Here is a 22408-nt window from a genome sequence, read left to right as displayed (position 1 = left end):
ATCTACGATCTATACTCTCAACTTCCCTGAAAAATACAGATGAAAGTGGGGGCCTTCCAGAGTTGGGATTCACAGAAGCAGCTATTTTGTCTTCTCCTGTGAACACAGAGCTCCCCAGGATTACGGTTCTAATGAGGTGCTGCTCTTAGCATAAAGATGTGCGCACATCCCATGGATGTGACTCACATTGTCCTCCTCGCCCCAATCTCTGAATCCAGACTACATAACACTGTGAAAGCTCTCTGGTTGCATCCCCTCTGTCATGCCAAATGTTATCCACCTCCGCCCTCCACCCCAGTGTGTATGTCATATCTGATGGGCGTGAGTTACAAAGACAATCCCAAACAGGGGCTGTGCGGCAGGTTTTCAGCCAGCTTGCAGGTGTGGGGCAGGGAGCACACGTGCTATCAGCAGTGGTTCTCTCAAAGCCGTGCGGGTGATCAAACATGCACAGAGCACAGAAAACCCTTAAAGGGAAAGGCAATGTGTGGGGTAGGGAAGAAGAGAAGGGAGGAGGAAGTAAGAGAAACTGCCTTTCTTTCCTCCCAATCACATTTTCACTCTGTTCAAAGTTACCCCAGCAGGGCAGGTTTATAAAACCATTTTGACTAAGCCACCAGGCCCGTGGCTGGCAACTTTAAAGGCAGGGGAAGACAGCTTCCATGGCTGACATTGTTTGTGGCAGCTGATGTAACTACATAGCACCCAGGACTTAGGGAATGATGAGCATCTCTTTCCAGCATTTCCAGCAGTGCTTTGTATCACTGCTTGGATGGTGCCTGGCTTGGGAGGGAGGGCTTCCAGCCTGATCCTACCTAAGAAGCCACCCTAGGGCCAGTCGACCACTCTGCTCCCAGGCCTAGAAAACTCACCGGTTCAGATTTAGTCTTCCTGCCTTCCTTCGCTATACATTCTAGCACTCCTAGGAATTTGGTACAAATCTACCTGGAGTCAAAGGACATCCAGCATTCATCTTGGTCTCCTTGGCCTCCCACCCATATTCACACCTAAGCCTAAGGCCAGGTAGTCTGGCTTTTTAATAAAATCATAACAAAATCCTAAACATTGGCTGTTTCCATGGATTGACCTGTTAACTAACTGCCCAAATCACCTGCTGGCTGTAAGTGTGTGGGGAAGAGCGCCTATCGGCCTAGCAACGACATCCATGGAAATGCCACGTCTTTGGCACCCACTGGGTTTCAAGCCCAATGACCAGGATGAATAGGAGAACAGTGATTTAGAGAGAGAGAGAAACTAATACTTGGGGGGGCGGGGGGGTATAAGTAGCTGGAGAGGGGTGTTATAAAGGGGCACAGTGTATGGGGACCAGAAATGGCAGAAAGCACTTCAAGGGAGCCTGGGGGAAGTGTGGCTCACTCTCCCCACCCCTGTTGCCTTTCCAGCAACTCAATCCAACAAGTATTTATTGAGCACGACACTCCCCATCTGCCCTGGCCCTCCCTCTGCAGAAACACTCCAATCTGCTCAAGCTGCAGGGTGCGTTCCAATGCACTTGAACTTGAAACATGAGGTGCCTACTTTTTAAAAAGGCAGGCACACGATTTCCAGCATGAGGTAGAAGGAGCTAAAGAGATTTGAGAAAGTTAAGGAACACACACCAACGCCACTTCTGAAAAGGGAGGGAGAGTAAAAACTTAATTTAACCTTAGGGAGAATAACATAATGGCTAATTAAAAAAAAAAAAAAGCCTATTCAAAACTGAATAATTCTCTAACCCTAACACTTGAGTAATACAGTATTCCTTCATTCTAAGTCTGCTCCAGCTTGAAAATATATTTGACTCACTTGTGGACGTGTTATTTACTTTTAGAGTTGTATGTTTAATCCTACATTTGCCTCTCAAGGAGGTTAGACCTCAGTGCTCTCCTGCACGTTTTCACTTAGGATCAGATGATAAGGGATTCAGGTGGCAGATCTGGTGGTAGACTAGACCTATGCCTGTTAACATCGTTCCCCCTGGAAAAGACACCCACCATTCACAAGCTAGGAAGCACAGGGTCACACACGGCCCATTGTCTAAGAAGCCACATTCGGGCATCTCGGAGAAAAAACCTCCCACCCTGAGCATAGGCTGCTGCTTCAGATCAACCCAAGCCCTCAGAGGAGTCTTCCCAGGCCTCCCCCGACCTCCACCCCTTTTATTAGGGAGCTGGAAACAGAACTGCTAATGTGCAGGCAGGCCTGAGCCCAAGGCGCTCCATCCACCCCCGGTGTCAGCTGTCTGTGGCTCGTGAGTAGGGCAGGGTAAGTGTCTGTACACAGCCCAGATTGCAGTTCCAGGTTCCCCAGGGGCTGAAGTTAAAAGTTTTCCTATTATGAAATACTTTGATAGCATTCTTTTAAGTTCATTAAAGCCACCCTTGATTGGCTATGGTGCACCCACACAGCAAAAGTCAATTGAGGCTTATTCCTTGGGCCTGAGGATAAATATTTAAATGACTGCAAGCTGGGCATTCGGCTTTGGAGTGACCCTGAGGAAAAGTGTGGAGGAGAAAGCAAAGTGCCAGGAAGAGTTTTCAAAACCAGGAGGTTCAGTGGGGACCAGGAGCTGGAGGCCTTCCACCATACAGCTGTTCCCAACAATGGCCCCTTCCTAAGCTCCCCACGACTGGAGAGGAACTGGAGCACAGGTCATTTCTAACTTCAAATATAATCCAAAACTCTTCTCTCTGAGATCTCTCTGAGTTCTCTCTGAGATCAGGATTTGTTTTTGACCAAACAATGTGAATAGATTCGGCTAAATAGATTTGGTTAATTCATAAACCTGCAAACCAAATAAAGGGAGCCCTCTGGGAAGATTCAATTCAGGCAGAGGTAGAAAGTTGACCAGCTTTCCCACTCATCTTTCCTGTTTCCACTCTTTCCTGCTCCTTCTTCTATCCATCTCTGAGGGAAGTAAAACTCATTAACCCATGAAGAGACTGTCTATTCTCACTAAACTAACTGGCTAGTAGGCGCCCACCTTGGCTCTGAACTGGGAAGGAAACACAAGGTTTTCCCTTCCAGCCCCTTACAAGGGCTCCAAACTGCCTGGGAAATAAGAGTAAGCCCAGAGAAGTCTAGTAAAGCATTGGAGCCAGTGTCACATAGCATTTGATATACGTGGTAGTGTCAATAAGAACTCAAAACCAGACCGGCCCTGGGAACATGTCACACCCTAAAGTCTGAATCCTTTGGCACAAGGCTCTCCATGAGAGCTGTAAGAATCTGGAGGAGGACGCTCAAGTTCTGGCAGTTCCAATAAGATCAAGGAATAGTGTGGCCTTGGTGCCCAGCAAGACGCACCAGCAGAAAATGCAGGGAAAGTCTTCTCTGGCTATTAATGCCCAGCAACCACTTTGGCAACACTCATATTGCCACCTAACTATGAAAGTTTTGCAATCCTGCCTCAAATTTCCTAGAGATCTATCTACATCTGGAACGAGAGAGAATGATGTCGTTTTACCACCACACCCCACTGTTCTCACTCCTTCTCCACTGACCTCAAATGGTTTAAAATATCCTAGCTCTGTGTTACATAAGCGGAGAATTTCCCACATATACATAATCTTTTGCTATCAAAATATTGAAGAACAAATGGATCCACACACCTTCAGGTACCAAAGGGATAAAGTAATGAGGCCCTGTGACCCACAAGTTCAAGGATGCCATCGCTGACGATAACATTTAAGAGTCAGATACTTGAGCAGTGCATTTTGCTGACCATGTGCCTCGTGCTAGCGAAGCTGTGAAAAGCAAGTTAGCAGTGCCAGGCTGGGAAGTGCCTGGCCTGGTGTTTAATGCTTCCCTCACTCACAGGGTTCTGAAGGACAACTGTCGCTCTTATAGGATTTTCACTGCACCCCCAAGTGCAGTTAAAGCACGATGGATCTTTGGCATAGAAAAGTTACATTCTGTTCTAATCTCCAGGCTGTTTCTGGCACCAGGGTCCAGAAGGACCATGGTTTGAAGAGGGCTTTCTCTCGGGTCTCATAAGCAACCTCCTTTATGCGGTTCCACACCTATCTAAACACCCATGCCCTAAGACCTAAGTTTTCAAAGCACTGCAAGGAAAGGAGTTTAATAATTACCAATAGCATTTCTTGTAACAATGCTGCCTTATATTCACTGAAAGGACCATCCTGGAGAACCTACTCAACATTTGAAATAAACTCTTCTTATGTCCCTGTGGGGAAGCCAGTATTTTAGGGCAGCCATGACTACTACCAGCTCTCAATGATCTGTTCAGAAAAATAAAAGGCAACAAGAAAAATCCAAAACAGGAGATAAACCTAAAGTAATTTCCATCTAATTTAAAAACGTGTTCACTGCAGTTGTGGGTTGTTAGGTTTTCACAGGGGGGTAGGTGGGGGAGGGGGTGTAAATGTGCCTAACAGTTAAGCTTTTATGTAAGTCCAATTTAATTTATGTCTACTGAACACACGTCACCTTACAACGGTGGGGGTGGGCAGCTTGGATTCACATGTGCTGGTCTTCCACAAAGATTGAGAACTGGGAGCTGATAACCCCTTTTCTTTACCCCTAAAATATGAGTGGGGACATGGACTTAATAGTTTTCTTTACCTCCTTAGGATTTTCTGAGGTATATACTACACACATTTGAAACTGATCTTTACATACGGTAGAAATAATGGTCAGGAACACTGTTTAAGGCTAACTCTTTCTATAAAATGCCATGGAATAAATGTTTTAGTCTTTATGGGCCAAATGGTCTCTATCACAACTACTCAAGTTTGTCATTGTTGTGCAAAAGCAGCCATAGACAATACCTAAATGACGGGGCATGGCTGTATTCCAATAAAACTTTATTTACAAAAACAGGCAGAGACTTGGATTTAGCCTCTAGTCCCTAATTGCCAACCCCTAGGTTAAGAAGGTTCAGAGGAGGTACAGAGGCAGCATTTGGATTCCCTAGGACCCAGCTGGCCCCAGTGGGGCTTGTCAGATGGAGAAGAATTTGCAAAGCTGAATTAAACATTAGCTTCATTCTAGGGATATGGAGACAAAGACACTAAACAAGATAGGAAGACTAGGACCCAGAACAATTCACCTCCTAGTCCCATTTTGTCCATCATCAGTGGTCCTGGAAGAACATAAACATTGACAGCCTCTAGGACACAAATGAGAATTTAATTAAAGGGGCAATTGCATAAGATATTTATCCTGGGTTTCTATTACCCACTAGTGGCTCTTAGTTTTCTTAAGAGTTGACCTTCATTTTTCTCTCTGCTCTCTTCTGCCTTCCACACCCCTAGCTCAGGCCATTCCTCACTTTATGAAGACATCCCTTTTGGATGAATGGCCACAGAAGGTAAATACTGCTCTTTACACCATAACCATTTTATAAAAGGTCTAATATATCTTGTCAAGAACACAACAGGGTGTGTGGTGGAGATAACTGCACAGCACTGAGCACGACATCACTTTCAGATGGGAAACAGAAACAGTGACGACACTTAATTGTTCCTGAAACCCAGTCCCAGCTCACCTGGCCTTTTTAAACAGTTGGGTTTCAGAGCCCTGTTGAGAAAGCTCATTTTAAAAGATGAGGGAATAAAAGTGCAAAGGGAGGCCCTGAAATTCTGAAACCTGCAGTACTGGTTTCAAACCAATATGGGTTTTCTCTTTGAAGCCTGAAAGGCAATGGGCTCTGGCCAACAGTGCTCTCACCTTGGCTAGGTGGAGAGAAGAGTAACAATATAAGCAGCAGCAAACACTTTTATACGATCTATGTGCCAAGCACTGTTCTAAGCACTTTATTACCTCATTTGATACTTATGATGTTGGTATTATTCACATTTTACAGATGAGAAAACTGAGGCACAGAAGTTAAGTAACTCCCTCCAAGCCACACAGCTAGTAAATGGCAGAACCTGGATTGGAAACCCAGGCATTCTGGCACCCAAAGCCATTCTCTTAAGGGTTTATGACTGCAAGCCATTTCCTTCTATTATATACGGCCTAGAGGAAACCACTTTTACCACTTCTCAAGGCCAAAGAATGGGTTAAAGTTAACATGTAGAAAACCTGATGTGATCCCAAACCAAAGACCTGATACATTCCCTTGATGTCTGGCTACAGACAAGTCCCCAGACTCAGGACACTCTTTCTTTCCTTTCCTCTCTCCTGAAAATCTATAGATAATCCCACTACACAGGTAAATGCCTTATTAATGCTGCAGGGATATTAACAGGTAGAGAAATAATCCATCAGCCCAATCCCGAACCTAAGCAAGAGACCACCCAACTTGCCCTACATTCATCAGACAGGTTATGCAGAACTCTAGCTTCCTATGTTTCCCCCAGTATCTCAGGACCCCTTGCCCTACAAAAGGAACAGGCCGCGTAAAGAACCCAGTCATCCAAACCTACACTCATCTTCTTTCCACAGCATCCACCAATGTTTGTCCTTTTAATATAAGTGCTATAGTAGACACAGAATAACTGCTCTTAAAAATATGACTAATAGCTTTCTAGCTACGACACAGGCAGGCTTTCTGTTGATTTCTACTAACAGTGACTAAGACTCTGGTGCTCGCTGTTCTACTAACTTCCCTGGGCTCCAAAGGAGCCTAAACAAAACTAACAGGTTTGTAGTCTTGTGGTTTACTTTACAGCTCACAATAGGCACGAGTTTGTCTGGGCATTGCTTTGCTCTACACCGCCAGATTCTAGACATACTTTTACTAGTTGGTTACCATCTTGCTACCAGATTTGACCGAGTTGCTGCATTCCAAGATGCAATGCTAACATTTACAATGAGGTCCAGATAAACTTGGACTTTCTACTTCAGAGACCCTCTTTATTCCATTCTTACCTAGAAGGCACTGTAGTAGCTATACTTTCGGGAGGGCGATGTACAATAACTAAGCTTAATAATCACGAAAAGCTCAAGAAACTCTGGTTTAGAGAATGTCATTAACCGTTAGATGGCAGGGACCATGCATGACTTTTGTACATTTGGTAGGCTCTGAGACTTTGGAAGTGTGCAGTGATCTTTTCACATCTGGTGTGAATCAAATGCAAGCCTCACTTTCAACTTATTGCCAACCTCTTCATGCAAGTAGGTTCCTTTTCCTATTCCTAAATGCCTGCATTTGGAGGGGGGACCCATCACAGCTTTGATTGTGGTCAGGTAAGCTTACTCCTCCCTAGTTTCCCCATACCCACATCAAGCTGCTATTAAGACACGGTTTTCAGGGCTGTTCAGAAAGTGGAGGTATTTGCTACTGTACTTGATTGTAGCCCTCACTCCACTGCCACGTTGGCTGGCAATGCCCAGGACAAAACGGCCTTGGTGGGGGGAGGAGAAAATGGAAGGGGGCAAACTGCCCAGGTCCTACACACACAAATACACACATACACATACACATACACACACACACACACGCACACGCACGCGCGCACGCACGCGCCGCGAGATGGTTGGAATGAGACAGCCATATTAAGCAAGTCAGTGATCTGGGAACATACAACTTCTGGGACACACCAGGAGGAATGTAGGGGAGCGGAGCGGAGCGTTTATACCGTAGTCAAAACCGTTAAACTAACTTATTCCAACGGCTCAGATGAAATCAGCTCCTGGAGGTGGCATAAAAGGGAAGCGCAGTAAAAGTGGTGAGGAAAGGAACTCCAGAGCTGTAGAGTGGGATGCTGGGACCAAACTCAAGTTGGAGAAGTAACACATGGCTCCACAGGACTCTCCTTCATGCCCCTCCCCCTCCCCGTGCAAACGTCCAGCGCCCACCGGCTCCTCTCTCCAGCGCCAGCCCTGCACAGGGCGCCCCCATCACGCGCCACTCACTCTTTCCTCACACCTCGCTGCCACCCCTGCATTTTCCACTCACCCCCACACCACACTCTGCCCACTTTTCGGTTACGCCCCCAAAGCCAGCCTCCATCTGCCAGGTCCCTCCCTTCAGCTCCGGGCCCCAACTCCCTGCACTGTCCCGGCGATGCACCCCCAGTTCACGCCTCCTCGCTCTCGCTCCCTCCGCCCTCTCAGACTATGCACGACCCCCTTTCTCTTCGCTCGCCCCCATCCACTCTCCCCTCACACTTCTTCCCATACTCCTCCCCCATCACGCGCCCCCCCTCCCCCAACGTCTCCTTCCCGGTGCCCGCTCCAGGCCCAGCTCACCTGCGCGGCCACCCCCGTCCCGGCGCTGGTGCGGCTGCTGCAGCTGGAAGGGGACCGTGGCCCTGAGCGGCTGCAGCCCAGCCCGGGGGGAGCCGGCGGGGGCTGGAGGAGAGCAGCCCCGCCGGAGCCCTCCGGCCCCTCCTCGCCCCGGCCCCCAGGCACCTCCGCCTCTGCCGCCCGCTGCGGCCCCCGCCATCGCCCGCCCGAGTGCCTGCCTCGGCCCCACAGCGAGCCCCAAACAACCCTCCCAACCCCCGTTGCTGCTGCTTATCTGCCCTACGGGGCGGAGACCGGCCCCCTCAAGCTAGAGCTCTCATTGGCCTACGGTTCCCAGACCCCTCCTCCCAACCAATTCACGGCTTGCTCTTCCCTTCCTAGAGGATGACTGGTCAATATGCCTAGCGATCCAACCCAAAACCCCACCTCCATCACACTCATCCCCGCTTTCGCACATCCGAGGGGCCGCTGATTGGTCTGCCCAGAAGAGGGCTGGTTCTCCGGCGCCACCAATGAGAAGACGCATAAAAGGGGTGCGTCACACCCAGTCCCAGGTAGTATGCAAATAAATGTCACGTGACGTCAGGCTGAGTGGGGGCGCGACCAGACGTAAGATGGAATCAAGCATTACTGAAATCGTTATGGGGGGTAGGGAGGAGTGTCAAACTTTCAGCAATTGAGTCCTAGCAGGCACTAAGAAAGCAACAACCTCAAAAAGCATTACTTTTGGTGTAACCTAAAAATATTCGTTTTGAACCCTCAGGATCCCAATGCTGCTTGCAAGCTCCAAAGAGTGCAAATTAATGCAAAGTTTGCACATATTTGCATGCGATTTGCATTATATTCGTGCACTTAATGGCTACCGAGCCTCTTGTGACACCCACATTTGTCTTTCTCCACATTTCCAAGTCCCTACTTGGTGTTGGTCCAACCTAAAAAGAAAAAAAAAAAAAAGAAGAACCTTCTAGCCTTTAAATTAAATTGAGACTGTCAAGGAGCAGGAATTTCTCTTCAGAGCCTTTCATTCCAAGTCTGTCTCAGCAGAATGGAAGTAAAGTGAAAATGTTGCCCAAATTTGTTCCGTGACTCCATGCTAAATCCTAGTCTTCTCAGTTCAATGCTCTCTGACCTACAAGTCAAAGTGAGCCTGGATGGTCCCTAAACAGAATGAATGCAGTTGTGAAAAAAAATCACATGCTGTTTATATGAAGACATTTGGGGGGGGAAAAACAGCATTTAATTTACTATTAACAATTATTATTCTTCAAAAGAAACAAAAAAACATAACCTTTGGGATTTATTAACCATTTTGTTCTATATATGGAAAAAGCAAAAGGCAATCAACCCTGGATTGTCTGTGAAAAGGGACCATCCAAATAATTGGATAATTCCCTCCAGATTTATATTTAGCTATGAATTCTATTTTTGATCTTGCTACAAATTTATCGTTCTATTTCTGTTTTTGCCCAGTTTAATGTTAAAATGAAGGTATTCCCTGAAGCCATACTAACTAATCAGAGAAGAGAAGGTAATCTGGGAGCATGCCGCAAAGCAAGATGAGGCCATTCTGGGATTAAATTTTGAAAGCAGATAATAACCAAAGTGGAAATTCAAGAGTTGGTTGAACATTAAAAGCAACATACATACACAGAACAAACTGAAGCAATGGAACATCCTGAAGAATAGGTTTTCTTTGCAGAGTGTACTCTTGCAGGTTTGAAGGATTTACTTCAAGATCTGACATTTGAAATCTTTTTTTATTGATTGGGAAATGCTATACTCCTTTTCCATGAAGAAGACTTTACCAAAGGCAGACAGGAATGAATGAAACTGATGACCTGATAAAAAAAATTCAGTCTTCATAAACTTAACAGGTTTAAAAAACAAAAAATCTTGCAATTTATAACATTCCTCAATTCCAATTAGTTCAAAGTTTTTATATACTTTAAAAAAAAATCCTCATGAAAATCTGGAAGAAGGAAAGCATGAATTCTTATTATGGTGCAAACTGGGGCTCAAAAGGTGAGTCCTTTTGATTCCTAGCTCAGATCTCTATGAGATCTTATTGGACCACCTGCCTCCAATCTTCATTAATAAAATCAGTAATGGTAGCAGCTAACATTCACAGTTCCTTTCTCCATGCCAGGTACATGTTAAGCACTGTGCATACATTATCTCATTTAATGCTCATGACCACACCTATGAGTTGAGTATTATCTCCTCTTCATTGAGGCTTCAGAAAGAAATAATAACATGCCCAAGGTTACTCAGGCATCCTGACTCCAGAGCTGAACTCCCAATCTCTATGCTCATAAAACCTTCTTATGAATATTAAGGATTTCTATTTCTATTTTATGTAAAGAATTTCCAAAGATTTGGCTGAGATGTTAAAATGAACTCTTATCTGCTACTTTAGAGCTTTCACATATATCATCTCATTTAATTTTCACAGTAGACATATAAGATAGAAAATGCAGACATTGTCTCTATTTTACAGCAGGCGAAGTCCCAGAGACTAGAAGACTTGCCCAAGGTCATCCACATAGTAAATGGCAGATCCAGGATTTACACCCTAGGTCTTTCGATTCCAGATTCAAGTACTTTCCCAACGAACACTCAACTTCTAGACCATTGGCCTAACAGCCAAAGGGTGGGCTAGTTGGTCTCTTGAAATCTGTTCTTGCCTCACAACTTATTCCATTTTAGGACCCTTCAACGTGTAAATTCTTAGGCACTCTTAGGAGATGGTGAGTGATTTCTTTATTGTTTGAGTCATACAGTGTGTGTTAGAGGTAAAAGCTCTGGAATGAAGAATTGTGAAATACTTTGGGCAAGTGGTGTCCTTTCTTTATGCCAGAATCACCTCTGTTCCATCAATTTCACAGAGTTGTTGAAAAGATCAAATGGCATATTATTGGACAGATGCATTCTTCCCTTGGAGAGAAGGGTAATATGGGTAGGTCCCAAGGACATGGGATTTAAATTTTGTTCCAAAGCCAAAGTACTAGGAATTGAGGGCATGAACAGTAAAAGAAGAGCCAGTGGAAACGGCACAGCTGAAGAATTGGATCTTCTGAGTCCAGAGAGCCCTGGTGCTTCCTGATAAGTTGCTGGCAAAAGACACTAAAGTTGACCTAGCTGGAGGAGTGAGAAGGTAGACAGGCATAGGAGATCCCTGTCCTCTCCTTACCCAGGTATCATGCCCAACCAGCTGTCTCTTATTCTCTTCTCTACCACTGATAGCTCCTCCTGGCATGGGCATGATGGGAGGATAAAGACCTCATCTGAAGATCAATGCCTGTCTGTTTCATCCAATAAAAGAAGCCATGGCTTCGGGGTGGATGCTGCTAAGAGGAGATGCCTTGCCTTATAAAACATCTTCCAGCTTGCCAGAAACCTTCGTCACTGTCCCTGTCATCCTTATCAACATGTTTGTCATTAATTTATTCATCACAAATGTATTGAAATGACCAGTATATGCCAGATACAGAGCTAGGCACTAAGGAATGACAATAATGTTCAGAGACATGCTCTCTACCCTGGACTTCAGAGCTTAGCAAGCCTTGAGGCCTGTACGCAGAAGTGGCCCTGGGCTAGATGCTATTCCGACTGAGATATGACCTGGGTCCTGCTTTCAGAGACAGACACTCATAAACATCAGAAATGGAGGATTATATACACCAAGTATATCGATAAATTGTTTTTCATCTATAGGAGCATCATTTTCCTCAGAGAGTTCCAACAGCAAAAGCTTACTTAGTCTCTTGATCCCAGCCTGCTCTTGGGATGTCCACAAAAGTCACAATAAATGACGACTCAGGGAATTGGAGTTATTTTTCCTCCAGGTGTGAGGCAGAGTTATAGCCACTCCCAAGCAGTCCCTCTAAGCCCCGGGGTCGTAAAGGCCGTGAGGGGTTCTGGCAGATCAGAGAATCAGCAGGGAAGCTTTATCCTGCTGGCTGCTGAATTAAGAGAAGGCTGGGGTTCTGGTAGTCGAGATCTGACGGCACTTCCAGGTCTGAAGGCGCTGTCTGGCCCTACCTGCAGGGCACCTTGACCCTCACCCTCTGCATTTATGCCATAATAACCAGCAAGAATGGAAATTCCAAATCACCATTTTTGTCCTCCCAAATAGGATACTCAGTAGCAATTGTGCAGCAGAGAATAAAGAAGTTTTGCTATTCCTTGGTACCTGGGGGACTAGACTTCCTGGTAAATGTCTACATGCTTACGTCTTTGGCCCCGGGGGTTCCAAAATAATAAAACAGAGAAAATAAGATGACGCAGACACACAGTGTCTCTTTCCGACCTACCTCCTTTCCTCAGCTTCTGTCTGAAATGTCAGGCCTGGCTCCTCAGGGAACGAGATCCTGAGGAAATGGGGTCAGAACTGAAGGAGCAGAGCAGCCTGAGTGGGACTGAGAAGGAGGGTTGAGGGAATGAATGAGGTTATGAGAACAGAGTAGGGAGGGGGTCCCAGCCCTCAACACCTCTTCCACTCTGGTGGCCTCCCTCTCCTAAGAACCCTTCCCTCTTACTCCCAAGGTAATCAGGTGGCCTGGATTTTGACCTTCAGCACTTTGTCTGGCACATTTTGTCCCTTGCTGCAGCTCATCAACCACTTTCTGTCCCCTGGCTTAGTTATCTCACCTGTTCATTCTCTTTTATTCAGACTGGATGATGTTTACTCCTTAATTCTTCTTTTCCTTTCTCTTGGTGGGAATTGAATTTTCTGGCAAAACTGCAGCCTTTTTAAAATGAAGATTCCTCATCCTTAATAAAGGAAATGGTAGAAGTTTTAAAACAGGTAAAGGGTAAATGTGGGATCAGAGACATCAAAATTTTGGAAAACTGGAGCTAGTGGCACTCAGTGAAAAATACGAAGTAGTTTTTGTTATTTAAAGAATTGGAGGAGACCTTAAAGACTATGTATAATCTAGCCCCCTCGTTAGGCAGATGGAGAAACAGATGCCTGGACAAGGCAAGGACTTGCCAGAGGCCACTCAGCAAATCAGAAGCAGGACAGGCGACCAGGGGTCATATATCCCATTCAGTGTTACCTCAAAACATAACTTCTAAAACAATTTAGATGGAATACTATTCAACAATAAAATGGGACAAAGTACTGATATGTGTTATAGCATGGATGGACCTTAAAAAATTATGTTAAGTGAAAGAAGCCAGATACAAAAGACCACATATTGTGTAGTACCATTTATATGAAGTGTCCAGAAAAGGCAAATTTATAGAGACAGAAAGCAGGTCAGTAGTTGCCTATGGTTGTGTGTGGGAGCAGGAATTCCAATGGAACTTTTGGGGATGATGGAAATGATCTAAAAGGGGAATGTGATGATGATTGCACGACTCTATAAATTTACTGAAAATCATAATTATAACGTATAATTAGTGAATTTTATGGTATGTAATTTATACCTCAATCAAGATGTTTCAAGAAAAAAAGACTTACATATTTTTATGAATGAGAGATCTGTGATGTGTGGCAGACCCTGCAATTCTTTTAAGGGCAGGTCTCGGTGAAACAAATATACCTACCGCCATGACATCCCTAAAAGATCACTGTGCAAGACATAAGATGTGGCTCTTTGGCCTATGGAATATCCAGGCTGGCATTTTTCATTTTTAAAAAATATCCTCCTCGCTAAGATACATGTTTCCTGAGGAGAACTGGCGTGTCTCCATCATCACTCCGATTACTACACCCAGCACTGCAACCAGCATGCAGATGGCGCTTCACAAAAAATTCATTAAAATAAACTCGAGTTCTGCTGCGTCATGTAATTACAGGTGCCCTGGGAACCATCTGGTTTCTAGAGAAGCACCATGATAGGAGCGGTCTGCATCCCCACTCCCAGCGTTCCCAGGCCCACTCACCCAGAGATCAAAGTCCTTGGAGAGGAGATGTTGGTTTAAGTACATTCCCAGGAGACTGCATATAAACCAAAAGTCCTATTTGTTTCAACCCCCTTTAGAATTCCCTTTTCTCCACTGTTATTACCATTTACCGTCTTCAAGTCAGCCTAAAAAACACAATTACCTCTGAAGCAAAGAACTACATTGTAATATCCTAAACATCCTGCATCTGATTCCACTTCCAGTCCCTCTCCCCTCCCCTCACAGCATGCACCACATCAGACAGCAGGTAGCATTCCAATTCAAAGATATTCTAAATATAGCAGGAGGAAGGCATGATTTGAAACTTGGTTTGTAGTCTGATTTCCTTTAGATCCAGGGCATAGGCTACAGAGCTTACTTTCAGAGCCAAAAATATTATCTCTAAAGGGCTTTTGTAATAGGTTAACTGAAAAATATTACCACAGGCCCTTCCTCCGTTTGATTTTCTATGCCTTGGTGTATGAGCTTCCCCTGCAACTCTGTCTTCTTCACCATCTGCTTCAACTTCCAATTAGACCTCACTTCCGCCCAACATTCCTCAACTGATCTTGTGAGATCCTAATGATTCTCTCAGGACCAGGTGGTTAGTGTGTAGCCCATTATTTAAGAGGACTAGCTTACGGGTAGCTTTCTCATTGCTGCTAAGTCATTTTATATCTGTTTGTCCTTTCTCCCCAATTCTGAGCAAAGGGACCCATTTGTTCTGGTATTTCTTGTCAGCAACTCGTGTAAGCCACTGCATCTGGCAATGCTGAGTCAATATTGGTTACTTAAGTATTTGTTTCTCCAACTAATGTTTCTGATCACTCCTGAAAGTTGAGGCTAAAAGCCCTGCAGACTGACAATGGGAAAGGCTCCAGGTTTTGTGAAGCTTAATGCTTATGTCATGTCGTAGTTCTTCTTTAAGTTAAAGAGTAAAAAAATTATAGAATTAGGTACAAGGCCTTGGAAGGGTTCCATGCAATTGAGGGACTCTGACGCTTAAGTTTCATTACCTTCATTGTAAATCTGCTTCTGAAAGAAGGAAGCCTGGTTATATCTCATCCAACTCTTTAGCCCTGACTGAATTAGGTGCCTATTCCTGGTTTTTCCTGTGGATATCCTGTACCCGACACATCTATTCCACAAGATGGCTCTGGCTCAACAAAATGGCCTTGGCAGCCAAGTGTCTCTATCTAAAGAAAAAGTCCCAAAGGGCTGGATTGACACTCCTTCCACTTAGTAACTAGGCAGCACTTCGAATAGTGTTACTTTCAGAGCAGGTGGTTTCTCCTGCTATGCATGGTAGAGGGTGAGGATCTTGTACCCAATTCTGGAAGCCCCTGATGGCTCAAAGCCTCGAGGAGTTGTGTTGTTGTGCAGCAGAAAGGCCTGGAATGTTCCAGTACATTCCACCAGTGGCCTCTGTGACCCCTGCTTCCATTCAACTTGGGCAAAGGCCTGGCAGTTGACAATGTAGCCTGTATTCTGCTGGGGTAGGAAGCAGCTTGGCCTTGCTTCTTCCATGCCACTCTGATAATATCACACAAGTTGGCACCTTCCCTGGAAGTCCCACCCAAAATCTCCATCCAATTCTCTGACCTCCTGGGTGTTTGCCCAGAATGTCAAGCCAGGGTTTAGATACTAACCCTGTCGATTTCTTGGCTCTATACACCCAATTCTGAATTCTTTCACAAAGAGATCAGAAATCCTGGGATCCAGGAACCAATGGTGGGTCTGCATTCCTCAGAATGCCCAAGAAGCCTGCACCACCTGTGGAGAGAGAAATAATCGGGGCTCCAGGAAGGAAGTAATATAATCAGGATGCTATAGGCCATCTGTCCCTGCTACACAGCATAAAACTTCCACTTACTGTAGCCTAAGTAATTTGCTACTGGATGGGAGGTGGGGGAGGCGGTGTTTAGTGAACTGGGTCAGAGGGATATAGACCCAGGAGGTCCACTCTTTACCCAGAGGTTGAAGGTCACAGATGGGAATATAGGCCAGACTAGTCATGCCATAACCCACTCCTCTGCTTCTTTGTCACTTCCCCTAAACTCTCTAAAACTCTGACTTTGTTTATATTTCAGGGAAGCTGTGCTCAGAAATCACGAAGGTGAGTCTGGCAGGTTCCAGCTGTTCCTGGTGTGGGAGTTGAACATGTTTTTGGAATTTCTCCTTGGCAAAAGCATGTCTATCCTTCAGTGGACTAGTCTAGGACCAAATCCATTCCCTTCCTCCGAGCTTCCTACCTCTGGGGAGTAGGGAGAGATGGGAAAGCTGGGGGATTTCCATTTAGGAGAAACCAGAGAAGATTAAAGGAGGCAGAAGGGTGGTGCTGCCCTTTAAGAAAGCGTGCCAGAGCTCTGGAGCTGGGACTCTTAAGAAACTTCTGTTGTGTGCCAGGTAAAGTGAGAAAGCTCTTTATGGGGTCAAAAGAGAAGCTACAAGAGGAGGCCCGAGGGAAGACTTGGCAGAAGAGGGTGGGAAGGAGGTAAGAATCTATCCAGGACTGAAAATGTGTTTTAATTCTGAAACCACAAAATCAAAAAAGAAAGGGACTCACCCCTTGACTGTCTCCCCACCTCTGGGATGCGGCAGCCAAGTAAGGGGAACTCTTGCTGGACTGTGCTCTCCGTTGCCAGAAAACTCTGGCTGCACTGCCTGCCCAGACTGCCAGAGCACTGCTGGAAAGAGTGACCGACCACTGTGTTTGGTTGATAAATGATGGGCACCCCTGCCTGCTGCCCATTCTCTCTTTTCTCCCTGCTTAGTTTGCAGTCTTTTGCCCGGCAGGGAGTTCCAGAGTAGGGGGTGGGCGGAGAAGGGTCCCTCCAGACAGTATTTAATACTCAGTGATTTATAGACTGCTGGAAGGGGAGGAGGGGAAACCAGAGAGGGGAAGCCCCTGGGACTAGTTTCCATGACGCATCTGCAAACCATTGACAAGAGTCAAAGTATTTTCTTGATGTCTGTGCCTTCAGGCCCAGCTTTGGGAGAAGATACAGCCCTCATCTCTCCTCCAGCCCAAGACTCTGGTACCCTCTAGGATGAGACCAGTGGAACTGGCTGGAATGAGGGAAATGAACATACATCCAAATCTTCATCCTTTTCTTTAAGCCCCACACTGCTGGGAGAGGGAAGAAATAAGTGAGGTCAAGCAGCTCAATGGCTGTTTTTGGAGGATTTATTTTTTTAATGTACAAGAATTCTTTTGAACCCTCCATGGCTCCAAGAAAAACTATTTGAAATGTCCCTTCTTAAGGGGCCAGGGGGTTAAGTGCCAGGGATGGAAAGCTAAATGCCAGGGGTGCTGGTTGCAGGGATTCTTGGGCCAGGGGCTAATGGCCTCCCTGCTGTGGGCTCAGGAATACCAGACCCAGGGTCTGGTTGCCCTGAGAGATGCAGCCATTTTGACTTCTGATTGAAGGGCACCACCTTCTGGGATTTTCCCTTCTCTGGTGAAAACCAGGGGAGACTAGGGCCGGGAGGCCAAAAGGGCATGTGCCCAAGAGTCTGGAGGGCACTGAAGGAGGTAACAATGTGAGGTCGGGTGAGACCAATGCTTTATATAGGTTAGAATTTGGACCCTGTTGGTGGAAAGAAGATGCATTTTGTGAGAGTGCACGGTAATTGCCCTTCACAAGGATGATCTCAAAAGGTCAAGGGACGGGACTTGAATAGCCCTAATGTCCCTGAAACAATCTATTGTACAGCTATTGTCTGTACATGTAAAGGAGCCCTTCTTGACCCCATTCATACGTTTCTTTTTTTGCTTCTGGGGTTTCCCAAGTGAATAATTGCATACTACTTAGCCCAGAACCAAGTCAATCTCCTTTAAGCTTCAACAACAAAAGAGTTTAACATACGTGTCTTGAGCTCCTACTATGTGCCAGGTATCATGCTAAGTGCTGGGGATATAGAAATGAGTAACACACAGTCTGATTTTTCCAAAGGTTTTCCTTCATGCTGACCTTCTGGCATTTGGTAAACAAATCTGCATTTATCCCCTTTATATTTTCATGTGCATGGATCATATCCTCAGCCTCCATCTTTTCACAGTCCATGCTAACCTCCATTTTTCCCTTGAACAATTTAGAGGACTTTCTCTGGACTCTGATATGTCTGCCTTAAGAGCTGAGTGGTGAGAATTAGGCACTATATGTCATATACGAATGTTATATAAATGTGTGAACAAGAGTAACACTATGTTGCTTTTCAACTTCCTTCATTTATCCATTTGCCATTCTTTTGTACATCAGTGGTTACTGAATGCCTACTCAGCACCAGGCACCATGCTAGGAGCCAAGGGTGCAATGGTAAGTAAAACGACACTGCCCAAATGGGACCTATAGTCTGGGGTATGTGTTGGGGGGACTGAAGCTAAGGAATCCAAATAGTCACACAAATAAATGTATCATTACAAACTGAGAAAAGTGCTATGAAGTAAAGTACAAGGTGCTGTAAGAGTGTAGAAATGGGGGACTTGATCTAGTCTGGAAGCTTCAGGAAAGAGTTCCCTGAGGAAATAACATTTGACCTGAGATCTGAAAGATTAGTGGAAATAGGTGGAAAAGAGTATGGGGAAAGAACATTCCAGGCAGAGTAAAGAGTATGTGCAAAGGTCCTGAGGTGGAAAAAAACAGTGCACTCCTGAGGAATTGCAGGAAAGCCAACTAGGCTGCAGCACAGAGAATGAGGTTGTGTGGGATGGGCTGGAGAGTTAACCAGAGGACCGTGCAGGACACTGCAGGCCCGGTAAGGATTTCACTCTTTATCCTACAGAAGCACATGGAACAAAAGTCTTTCTGGAAGAGCTCATAGTGGCTCTTGTTCCCAGATTACGAATGCTGCTTATGCTTGTCTTGGAGAACAGTGACGATGGTTTGAACTGCTAGGAACTTCCCCATTGTCCTGGTACGGTGTGGCTGGCACTGGGGAGGCCCCAAACTGATGAGCCAGCCCTAGCCTGGCAGCCCTCAGGCAAGGGATGGCCCCTGCCAGTGCGGACAGGGCCAGGGTTGGAGGGTGGGTGGAGTGCTTTGCCTGAGGTATCAGCTCCACAGTGATGTTTGGAACAGCCCCAAGACTATGGCTCTTGTTCCTAGATAAGTCTATCACATATACCCCCATTTAAATGGTCTGCTCACCCTGCCCCCATTCCTATAGCAGCTGTGCTCCCCACCCAGTCTGGGAAAGGCCCCTGGATAAGAACTCTAACTCTGTCCAGCACCTGGGGTTTGACCTGCTGAGTACAGGCCCCCGTACTGTCTGGAACCATGTATATTTACATATCCTGGAGAGTTTTCCAGATGTATTCATGGAAGCCATGGGAGAAGAGGGTCATGATGGTTAGACTCAGCCTTTCTGAAGCCCTCTTTCTCCTTCCAGTCCTATCTTTGGAGAGAATGTAGTTTGGTGTAGTGACATCTACTGGCAAGGCGAGGCAGATAAGAAAATGACCAGATGCCCACTCATCCTCAAGTAACTTCCAGACAAGGGAGAAAATCATTCTTAACCCCTGGGACTGGGTTGAGATCAGTAACCTCAGTTGGTTAGAGCAAAACTTAGAAGACAAAGATTGTGGATGTGGAACATGTATGTGCTGGTTTGCTTTGAATAGAGAAATGTTTTTCCTAGTTGTAGCTTGCATCCCTCACCTTGGCCAGTTGATTCACATCTGGGTACAGTTAGTCACAAGGGAGACTGGATGAGCATGTGTAAATGACTCAGAGGGCCCCGTTCCTAGGCCCCATTCCTGGGACAGCATCTCCCAACCAAGAAAATGACCCACAGTTTACAAATGGCAGCATGCAGGTCATTTTTCATCCTCCTAAAGTTGACTGGTTTGGGAAACATTTTTTTTCTGGGACTCAGTTTCTCCCAGGAAAATAAAAAGTGTCTACAGAACCACCTTCATGGTTCCTACAGTGGGCAAGAATGACCATGGGCTGTAAAGTAGCCCTCAAGTCTTGCTGAAGTCAGACATAACCTGCCTCTTCATCGTATCTTGTATGTCATCCACACATTCCGTTCACAATCGCACTTTCTTTCTCAATAGCATGCATACGTGACAAAGAGTTTACCACTGGGTAACTAGAAAGCCAGAGCGCAAGTGAGGAGAAAAAGACTAGAGAAATAATCATGAAGCAAATGTTCTGCCTTCTTAATAACACTGACTCTGTAACTGAATGTGGCTCAGACAGAGAATCTATTTATCTATGTATCTATCATTCAAACTTAAAAGAAAATCATTAAGACCCAGTAGAGAAATGAATAATAGGATTTCACAGAAGAGGAAACAGAATTTGTAAATACACACATGGAAGACTGAAGTGTATCTTAACTACAGCAACAAAATCAAAAGCACATTTGAAATGCAGTTTTCATTTCTACTAAAATTGCAAGATTTTATTAGTGGTAACACTCAGTTCTGGAAACAATGTCTTAAAATTGGCACCCTTACACAATGATGGTGACACTTTAAATGTGGCCAAGTCTTTGGGGAAAGAAATCAAGCAATACGTAAGAGGTAGAAATAAAAGCAAGAGAGAGCTACAAATGCATGCAAATACTCACTGCCACGTTATCTAACATAAAACACCCTCAATAGCCTCACGTAGGGGAGTGAGAGTACGTGACGCCCCAGTCCCACAAGGTAATGTCACACAGTGATTACAATCATGAAGACTATTAGAGGAACATGGAAAGTGTTGAGAAGGTGTGAAAAATATGAAATTTCATGTAAACAATGAATGCATCTACACAAAAACATGCACATGTAATGAAACATGGAGAAAAATTGGAAGGCAATATATAAAAAATAAAAATAGCTTTGTGGCAGCAGTGAGCTTAAGAAGGTCTTTTATTTTCCTAAAAATGTAGTGTTATTACACTGGGTTAATAATTTCTGAAAAGTGGAGGGGGTTGGGGCAGGTGAGTCATCCTCCCCCAGGCCCCTGCTATACACTTTGTCCCACATCGTCAGTTCGGAGGGGAAGGACCACATCAATTTATTCAGTGAGCATTCAGTTCCCATCCCAATGCCTCACCCTTATCAGATGCTCAATAAATAGCTGTTGAATGAATAAATGAAAATGCCTAAAGTCTAAAAAGCCTCAACCCATGATGACTGGGTACATTCCAACCTGGGGAATAAAGAGGAATTTGGTTTTGCTGGAATAAAAAAAGGTAGGCCCATCCATAATGGCAATTCCCTGGTTGTCTTGATAAGTGAATTTGGGCATGGAGAACCCAGGGAGAGACAGTCTGTTAAAGCAAACCCAATTACCACCTAGGAACATATGTTGCCCTGAGGCCTCTGCTGCCATAACAACGTCGTGTAACTATAACTACAGCCCTGGAGGGCTTTGGCCCTGTCAAATATGGAAAAAGATGTCTTCATCATACCATGGCTTTATGCACAGATTGACTTCCCTCGGGAGCTTGGATCAGGGAAGGGAGGTAGATGGTGGAAGAAGGCGGGAGACGATGGGCAGGAATAGAACTGCTATTGAATCAGGATCAGAGTGATTTTTTTTTTAAGCAATTTTCAAAATGCAGTTATTTGACTGTTTAGTTTGGGTGGTTATTTATAACTCCAGCTGCAGAGGCGGGGAGCTGTGCCTGAGCCTGCTGGGCTCTGTCCAACACCTTCCCCCAGGGTGGGGCTGGGGGTGCGTGGTGGATAAGGGTGATACCAGAACCACATGAACAAGTGGCCAAGAAGGTAAGAGAAGTTCCAGGCCATATATGGCAAGAGTAAAAAAGGAAGGACCATTAGTGACCGTGACGACTATGTTTAAGGCGGCTGCGAATGAAAAGATTTTAATATGAATTACGGTCACATCAGCAACCTCTAAGATTCTCCCAAAGGGATAAAGACGACACCAATGCATGTACTCAGAAGTTACGAGATTGGCCTGGCTACTCTAGCATTGTCTTAATAAGGTCAAGGCACACGTGCCCACCTTACAGGACAGTTAGTTACCTGTCCACAGGGAAACTGTTGTTCCTAACTCCTCCTAGGTACATGGTCAAAAAGAGGCTTAGAGGAGAGATGATGGCTGGTTCTGTGCAAGTCTTTCCTAACTGAGCCAACACCTGGCAGTGGCCACCCCATCTACTGAGCCCTTTTAGATGCCAGGCTGCGAGGCTGAAGTTGGAGACAGTGTGGCCAGCCAGGCAAGGCTCCCAACCTCCATGAGCTCCCAGGCCTTTGAAGCAAACAATGAACAACTACACTTTTTATTTGAAATATGGGACCTATCATTTTACTGGCAAGGGGAGCATTTTAAAGGAAATTGAGGAATCTTTTAGGGAGTTCACAAATGTAACTGAGGAGACAAAATATAGTTAC

General features: G+C 45.3%; 1 protein-coding gene across 3 annotated transcripts in view; it reads right to left on the bottom strand.

The window, feature by feature from the left end:
* Nucleotides 1-8406, bottom strand: part of FAM117A (family with sequence similarity 117 member A) — a 40855-nt gene extending 32449 nt beyond the window's left edge. For 2 of the 3 annotated variants that reach the window (XM_074319334.2, XM_074319335.2), the window contains exon 1: nucleotides 8161-8406. In XM_074319334.2, the coding sequence (XP_074175435.1) occupies nucleotides 8161-8356 (196 nt within the window). In that variant the 5' untranslated portion in view covers nucleotides 8357-8406. The remainder of the gene's footprint in view (nucleotides 1-8160) is intronic. The other variant, XM_088802212.1, reaches the window with a different exon arrangement.
* Between the last annotated feature and the right edge of the window lie 14002 nt (nucleotides 8407-22408).

This window comes from Rhinolophus sinicus, chromosome 12 (assembly GCF_057876585.1).
Source record: "Rhinolophus sinicus isolate RSI-liver-muscle chromosome 12, RSI-T2T, whole genome shotgun sequence".
Lineage (NCBI taxonomy): Eukaryota > Metazoa > Chordata > Mammalia > Chiroptera > Rhinolophidae > Rhinolophus > Rhinolophus sinicus.
The sequence above is the reverse complement of the archived record's forward strand: the minus strand, read 5'-3'. Positions and strand labels throughout refer to the sequence as shown.